The 8486-nt window shown below is 36.8% G+C and overlaps 2 protein-coding genes across 2 annotated transcripts in view; one reads left to right on the top strand and one right to left on the bottom strand.

The window, feature by feature from the left end:
- Positions 1-6881, top strand: part of LOC107461977 (uncharacterized) — a 10223-nt gene extending 3342 nt beyond the window's left edge. The window contains 16 exon segments of the mRNA XM_052258997.1: positions 156-292; positions 1050-1116; positions 1599-1746; positions 1866-1980; positions 2272-2347; positions 2442-2624; positions 2958-3118; positions 3538-3627; positions 3896-4122; positions 4219-4490; positions 4714-4835; positions 5142-5286; positions 5406-5498; positions 5734-5807; positions 6043-6096; positions 6177-6881. Of these exon segments, the coding sequence (XP_052114957.1) occupies positions 156-292; positions 1050-1116; positions 1599-1746; positions 1866-1980; positions 2272-2347; positions 2442-2624; positions 2958-3118; positions 3538-3627; positions 3896-4122; positions 4219-4490; positions 4714-4835; positions 5142-5286; positions 5406-5498; positions 5734-5807; positions 6043-6096; positions 6177-6477 (2265 nt within the window). The 3' untranslated portion in view covers positions 6478-6881.
- An 866-nt stretch (positions 6882-7747) lies between these two features.
- LOC107461691 (putative clathrin assembly protein At2g25430) overlaps positions 7748-8486 on the bottom strand; it is a gene marked incomplete at its 5' end in the record, with an annotated part of 2093 nt that continues 1354 nt past the window's right edge. Inside the window, 1 exon segment of the mRNA XM_016080239.3 lies at positions 7748-8486. Within this exon segment, the coding sequence (XP_015935725.1) occupies positions 7967-8486 (520 nt within the window).

Raw genomic sequence — 8486 nt, 5'->3', positions numbered from 1 at the left:
TTGCAGTCTTGTTTTGTAATAATTTATGTATTATCTATTTGAATTACAAGCTTTAAGATTCTTACTAATTTGTACTTCATTAATCTTTGATACTTTGCTTGAGCATATATATATTTTCAGCATTTTCGATGGTTATGTATGTGCTTTCAACTCAGGTTAATGAAAAAACTGGAGGATATATTAACAAGTTAGTTGTAACCTGCCTTCGAAGTGGCATTAACAAGATGTTCCGGGCTTTGCAAAAGCCTGAACGTGCACCAATTAGGGCTTTGAGAACATCTTCATCTGGAAGGTGAATCCTAAATATTTTAATTCGTAATAATTTAGTTTCTGAAAATTTCATTGATTGGCCACTTTTTTGTTTCTCCATATCTACACTCATATGGAACTTGTATGCATGATTTAGTACAGGTATGTATGCTTTGTGTAATGAATCTTAGAGTTTATATAAACTGATACTTTAATTCAGGTGTATTCACTTATTCATCCTCCATAACTTTGAGATCTTAGTGAAACAGGTGGGACACAAAATTGTTATTTGTTGCCACCAGGATTTACTTCTTTGTTGGTTCTAAACTACTTTGAGTGTAAAAACAAATTCCAGAAAAAAAAAACTTCATTTCTATCCTTTTTTATTTTCAGACCTACCACTATGATTACTAAGAATAAGAAATAGTAGGTTGGGAAGATGTGCAAGCTCCACATATTCTAAAACTTGATAGCAAAGGAACTTTCTTATTTCTATATATAGGGGGTGTATTATATGAGAACAATGGTTTAGTGGGAGTGAGAGGTGCAAATGTGGGCTGTATAACCATACAAGGATGGTTAGGATTAAAAGTCATTAAAATATCGCATGACCACTTAAAAAAGTCATCGTGACTTCTTGTTCTAATCTTAGTTTTCATGTAAGATTCAATGGTCCAGATTTTATCTTCTTACTCTCATTATAAATCATTATTCTCATTTGATTTACTTCCACATTTCATAGCATATAAATTTTTGATCCTATCATGGTTTTCAGTAGTTTGATATCCTCCATATTTCAGGTATCTTCTAATTTTGTTTCGTGATGCACCTGTTGAAGTTTGGGCAATGACTAAAAATCCCGTCATGGTAAGTTGGTTGATGCACCCATGACTCTCTCTCTCTCTCTCTCTCTCTCTCTCTCTCTCTCTCTCTCTCTCTCTCTCTTTTTTTTTTTTTTTTTTTTTTTTTTTTTTTTTTTTTTTTTTTTTTTTTTTTTTTTTTTTTTTTTTTTTCTCTCTCTCTCTCTCTCTCTCTCTCTCTCTCTCTCTCTCTCTCTTATTTTTATTTTGATTTTTTTCTTTTGAATATTTGGTCATACATGATCTGATAAATTGGCACTGCAGTTGAATGCTCATGCTTCATCACTCCTAGTTTTTGCTTCAAGTGCCTTCATAATTGCATGTTGAACTTGGATAAACACAAAATATTTTATTTATTTCTTCGAGAAAAGAAAATTCAAAGCCCTATTTTTTGCAGTGCTCTTCCTTTGATCATCAGTTAAGATTAAATATAATGCCTGTACTGTAGAAGCTATATGATTAGCTTGGTGTTCTGCTGTCTCTATGTAGCTTAGATCATTGGCTCTTCCATTTACGGTATTGGAATGGACTCTTCCAACAGTTCCGCACCCTGCTCAAAGTGCATATTCTAAGGAGCAAACATCTGGAGCATCAGATGAAACACCTAACCCGTCAAAGGTTTCCTCACCGGATTCAAGTGGGTTGTTTGCTTGAGTTGCTTAGATGTTTTCAAAAAGATGCTAGTCAATAATCAATGATTTCCCCCCTTTTTGTGCAAGATTAAGATGGCTCATGAAAGTTAATTTCTCTTATCAGAGGGTTCAAGCACAGAAGGATCTCAGGAAGACACTTCTGAAAGTTTTGCATTTGCTCTGGTAAATGGGGCACTTGGAGTTTTTGAAGTACATGGTCGAAGAATTCGAGATTTCAGGTCTTAATTCCTTTTCTTTGAGGGAAAGGTGCAACCCAATTGTTTTTCTTTATATGGATGGTTGAATTTGTGTTGACTGTTGATCCTATTTAATCCTTGTTAAGGCATGTATAATTTATCTCGTATATTTTTTTATCCTAAAAAAAGAGAAGATCCTGTATGTTCTTGTTTCTGCAGTTGTTAATGGTTAGTCTCTGATCTAATGAATTGATTTGCCTTTCTTTGTTTATACGCTACATCACACATGCAGTTCTTCCTTGCTTTATCTGATTAAGTTAGTATTGTCCGCAGACCAAAATGGCCTTCATCTTCCTTTGTATCATCAGATGGATTGATTACTGCAATGGCCTACCGCTTGCCTTATGTGGTATACATCATTACTTTAGAATTGGTTCAGTATATACATATAATCTGAATTCACTCTGAAGTGAATGATAGTTTTGACTAAATTAGTTTTTCAGGTCATGGGAGACAGAATAGGGAACATAAGGTGGTGGGACGTGACAACTGGGAACTCTTCATCATTCAACACACACAAAGAAGGAATCCGGAGAATCAAATTTTCTCCTGTTGCACCGGGGGACCATACCCGTGGTCGTATTGCTGTTCTATTCTATGATAATACCTTCTCCGTATTTGAATTGGTATGATAAGAATTTATTTTCTGGATCGTAGATGTTGTTTAATTGTTATATTTTATTTCATACTTTGCATAAATATTTGTAGTTTTGTGCAGCTTATGATCGGCCTTTTCACAACTTTGCTTAATTCATATTGAACATCTGTCTTGACAGGGCATTGATTGAAGACTAAGAAACTGAATATTGTCATATAATCAAAAATGTTTTCTTTTTCTCCTTTTTAGCAGATTTTCTGTAGCTATTTGCTATTTTGAACACAGAAAAAGTGGCAAAGAATTTTTATTGTTTTTACACACTGAGCAGTTCTTCTAATTATTTTGTCATGTTTCTTTTCAGGATACACCAAACCCCTTAGCCAATTCACTTTTGCAACCACAATTTCCTGGAACACTGGTGTTGGAACTTGATTGGTTGCCCTTGCGAACTGATAAAAATGACCCACTGGTACTGTGCATTGCAGGAGCAGATAGTAGCTTTCGCCTTGTTGAAATTAATGTGTAAGTACTTTATGAACCACCCTCTACTTGTGAGCTCCTTCGCTTCTTGGTGGTCAAGATGGAAACATTTATCTTAGCATTGATTTGATTGGATAAAAAGTTATTCCTCCTGTTGTGGTGCTGCTGGCACGTGGGGGTGGGCGGGTGGCAAGGGGAGGCAAGAATCTTATTGTGACATGGATGCAACTGAATTATGAAAAGAGGAAATTTTAAACCATCATGCATCTCAGTTTTTTTTTAAAACTTGAGTGCATGTGTGCATAGTTTTTCTCGAGCTCAAATTATTCATTATGTTTCAAAACTTGGTGTTCTCTTAAAGATCATTTAGGGTTTGATGCAACATGAAGTTGATAATTGTTTTCTCAATTATCGGGGGATCTAAAGCGAATGACATGGTCTTTTTTTCTTTTTCTCTCCAGAAGTGATAAACGATTTGGTCGTGCACCCCAGTTCAGAAATATAAAGGAAAGATTCCGGTCATTTGAAATTTCAATGCATTGCATTCTTTGGTAACTTAAAATTTTGTTTCTTTTAATCTTCAACAAGCATTACTAATTAAAAATTAAAACTAAATTGAATATGCTTCATTCTTGTGTTTTGACTTTTGAGTCACAATTAGGGCTTCATTCTTTAGTCTAGGTTGGACCATTATTTACTTCTGGTACAGGTTGTATACATCATTTTAATCTGGTTTTTCGTTTTCGTATTTCTTTTCTGCAAATGCATGTCAAATTTTACTTGTCTCAGCTCCTTGTTAATTATTATTTATTGCTTAAGTAAATCTTTGCTAATGCTACAGGCATTACGCATGATATTGCAATTTGGTGTTAAACCTTCTTGGTTTAATACTTGTAGTACAACGATAAAGAAGAGGCCTCACTATATTCCAGGGACTCCATCATCTACAGGGGATCTTCGAACATACATGATCGGCATACCATCTCTTGGTGATTCTGTGGTGCCAGAGATGCTTTTAAAAGTACTGGAACCATATCGAAAAGAAGGTCTATCACTCTTCTTATGCAGAGTTTTCTGATTCTGAAATTTCGCTATTCAACGATATATGCTTTTGGTGTTTACCAATATTGCCATTTCTTAAGGTTGCATACTTGATGATGAGAGAGCCAAGTTGTATGCTACTATTGTGGATAAAGGCTGTGCTGCAAGGTTTGCCTTCACAGCTACAATATTTGGGGAATTCTCGGAAGCTTTGTTTTGGTTACAGCTGCCTCAAGCGCTTAAACATTTGATGAAGAAGTTACTGCGAAAGCCTCCCCCGAAAGCGCCAACAGCGCAAACTATCTCTGAAGATGACGAGACATCTTTACTATCTAGGATATCGTCAAAGGGAAAACAAACAGAAGAAATGGGGGTAAGATATATTGTCATTGAAAAACATCCATCGTTTAGGTTTCTGAGTAGCATCTTTCACATCAGGATCCGTTGCTCATAGGTTCCTGAGTAGCATCTTTCATCGTTTAGGTTTCTATCAGCTGACCTGGTTTTTAGTTTCCCTCACTCCAATTGTTGTTTGAATAGATTCCTTTTAACATAATGTGCCAAGGTCTTGTAAGTGACTTCATTTTCTTTAACAGAGTCAAGGTCAACTAAGGATGATGGCTTTTGACCAAGAAGAGCTGTGGAAAAGCGCTAGTGAACGTATTTCTTGGCATGAAAAATTAGAAGATGAAGAAGCTATACAGAAACGTATACATGAGTAAGTAAATATCTCGTTTCGATGATTATCATGTTGAGAGTACATGAGTGGATATGGCTTAATTCAACATACTAATGTCTCGATGTGCTAATTTGAAATCATAGTAGTTCAATACACTGTATATAGGTCTTATCCATCCCATGTTGATATATAACCGATATTTAGTTGTACGCGAGTAGTAGGAATGAGTGCAACTTTGCGGTTATATGACTGAAACTGAAGTTTTGTTTGTTTACTAGTTTGAGTAAGAATATTACCCTTCTAAATATATATTCACTCGGAAATTCCTGAATTCACTGCAACCAGGCTTGTGTCAGTTGGCAACCTAGAAGCCGCGGTTAGTTTATTGCTTTCTACTCCCCCAGAAAGCTCTTACTTTTATGTGAATGCACTTCGTGCTGTTGCTCTCTCATCTGCCGTTTCAACGTCTCTTAATGAACTTGCAGTGAAGGTGAGTATAACTGGCACATGCAGGTGATTAGGTATTTAAAATTCGATTTTTTTTTTTTTTTGACATCAAGAATGTAATTCTTGTATTCAGTAATTTACAATATCAGGTCTATTTTTTAGGTTGTTGCAGCCAACATGGTGAGGGCTGACAGATCACTTTCTGGCACTCATCTTCTCTGCGCAGTTGGAAGACACCAAGAAGCATGTTCCCAGGTGAGGCTGCATTTATAATACAATTCATGTATTGCTTTGCTTTCTTAAAGTCACTGTTAAGAGTGCCAAATACATTGAAACAAATGCGCACAACTTCTAAGATATGTTATCTTATGGTTAACTTTTGAAGTTGTAAACAATGGCTTTGGTGCTTGATGGATTGTGTGTGCAATATCGATTTCAATTAAAAAATTATTGAAGTTATTAACATAATATGCTCGATTTTCTTATGCAGCTACAAGATGCAGGGTGTTGGGCAGATGCTGCAACCTTAGCTGCTACTCACTTAAAGGGATCAGATTACGCAAGGTTCATACTCATTTTTGAAACAGATTTCTAACTTCAACTCGCTACATTTTTGTTTTAAGTAATCTATATTTGACGTCATAATCCTCACTACCCTGTGCAGCATAGCTACCAAGTTTCTAGCTGAATGATAAAAACAATTTCACATTAGTATTTGTAATATTGTGTCTTGAACTTACTATACCTGTTGTCTAGTTCTTGAGCTTTCCAGATTCTGACTCGTAGTTGATTCTTGCAGGGTGTTGCAAAGGTGGGCTGGGTACGTCCTACACACTGAACATAATATCTGGAGGTACCATTGCTTTGCATTATTTAAAACATAACACATTATTTGACCATTCACTCAATTTGAGTTCAAATCACCCAATGCAGGGCTCTGATTTTGTACGTTGCCGCCGGCGCACTTCAAGAGGCATTGGCAGCTCTTCGTGAAGCACAAATTCCTGACACAGCTGCAATGTTTATCCTTGCATGCCGTGAAATTCATGCAGATATTGTTTCCAACTTGGGTATTGTTGATGAAGATGAATTAAGTTCAATAGGCCATAATCTACTAACTTTGCGTGCCTTAGATCCGAAGAATGAAGATGTCATTGCCGTTAGTGAATATTTTGGGCAATACCAGAGGAAATTGGTCCATCTCTGCATGGATGCGCCTCCATACTATGAATGAGTGTATAGGGCTTTGATACGATGCATTTCGATATCCATGAAACAAGTGAAAAGAAAGCTGTAGTTTGATTTCCATTCAGGTGCTGCCTGCATTCATTTTTCTTATTTAAGTTATTGGCAGCATTCCGAAATGGAATGCACCGAACAGAGAATGCCTTTTGCTGTAGGGACGTAGAATCTTGTAGGTAGCATGATACCATAGTCTTTTGTGAAACAAAATCCGATGGTCGCAGTCACCAGCGATTGTTTCACGCTACGTTTCTCGAGTTCAGGTTGCAATAGCATGGTTGAGTGTTATGTTGTAGCTTGTGTATACATTTTTGTTGCTAACAAAATCATAATTGTATTTCTATTGAACGGTATTTGATTGGTAGTTGAAAAGGTTATACCTTTTATTTTATTTGACATGGAAAAGGATATGTCTAAAGATGCATGATGCATGGAATAATAATAGTATTTAATTCTTGTCGGTGTTGGATAATACATTTGTCGGTCGCGTGAATCGTTCTATCTTACACCAACTCTGTAGCGGGCTGATGGGAAAGACACGACGCCTGCTGCCTTCGATGAAAGCATTTTTTAAAAAAAAAAACAAATTATAGACGAAGGATAAAGTAATGTCATTTCATATATGCGATGTAAACAGGAGTTACCATTGCCAATACTAAATTAGAGGGACTTAAACAAACGAGTCTTACTAAGAGATAAATGGACTATTTGTACAATATGTACAATAAATTATTGAGTTATAAAATGAATATTTCCTATACTATCTAGAATAGCTATCCGAATATTAAGATAATAAACATCTTCCTAAAAACTTAAACTAATTTTGGAATTCACTAAGGATTAAACTCTTGACCTTTTGAATCTAGCGTTCTAATACCATGTTATGATACCATTCATCCCAAAATGGAAAAAGATAATATTAATGATTATATTTCTAATACTCCATAAACTTCTATTATACAAATATTCCATTGGCTCCTCATACTCTCCCTAAACAAATTACATAGGGTTTCTCGTTAGCGTCACTCATTAATGACAATAGGGTTCAGGCTTCGGGCGGAGCCAATTTTTATTACGTCATTGCCCTGGTCGTTGTCCACCTTGTAATATTAGTATCATTTTTAATGAAATCACGCCAATGCGGATGGAGATGAGAAACATACAATGATGCTATAGCTAGGGGTTGTTCGTCATCTATTACATTCTGTAACTATTATCGTTAATCTTCAAAGAAAAGCATAAAGAAGAAAGAGTACACAACATTCATAATAACAATTATTATTATTGTTGTAGATTGTAGTATGTAACTTAATACTTGACAAGTACAAAACTCTTAAATATGTATAGATATCCCCTCTGGCACCTGGGCAACCGCATTGCCAAACAAACTTAGATACACCACACAGCTCGTAGAAAAGAAAGAAAAAAACATAGTTTGGCGCAAAAACAAAGAGCCCCAATAAAAAGCGAACCAATGCAAGTCAAAAAGGTGCATGGTGGTGGTATCCACCACCAACACCAAACTGTGGCATTCCATAAGGCATGATCACAGGTTGAGGGCCAGCAACATAGTAGCCAGAACCAGCAACCCTTGCTAACCCCACCTGACCCTGCATCCCATCTCTCCCATACTGCTGCCATACTTGTTGCTCCTGCACAAGCAAATGCTGCTTCCTCTCCATGTCTGCTATTTGCACATAAGACGGCGGCGGCACTGCCAGCGACGCTGCGAACGGATCCTGCGGCCCTACTGCCTGCACTGTTCCATCCGGGGCAGGCAGAGCCAGAATGGGCGTGGCGCTCTTGCCGGGTCCTGGGAGTGCCACACTGCTAGCACTCCCACCACTCAGTTGATTTGTGTTCACATGTTGCCTCACAGCACCTTGATCATACATCCCATTCAGTAGCAGTGGATCAAATCCACCTGCCAAATCTGCTTTTTGCTTCGACAAGTTGCTACTTGTCTCTACCAATGCAAGTTCCCAATCTGCTTTGCCAGGT

The sequence above is a fragment of the Arachis duranensis genome, chromosome 1 (genome assembly GCF_000817695.3).
Source record: "Arachis duranensis cultivar V14167 chromosome 1, aradu.V14167.gnm2.J7QH, whole genome shotgun sequence".
Taxonomy (NCBI): domain Eukaryota; kingdom Viridiplantae; phylum Streptophyta; class Magnoliopsida; order Fabales; family Fabaceae; genus Arachis; species Arachis duranensis.
The sequence above is the reverse complement of the archived record's forward strand: the minus strand, read 5'-3'. Positions and strand labels throughout refer to the sequence as shown.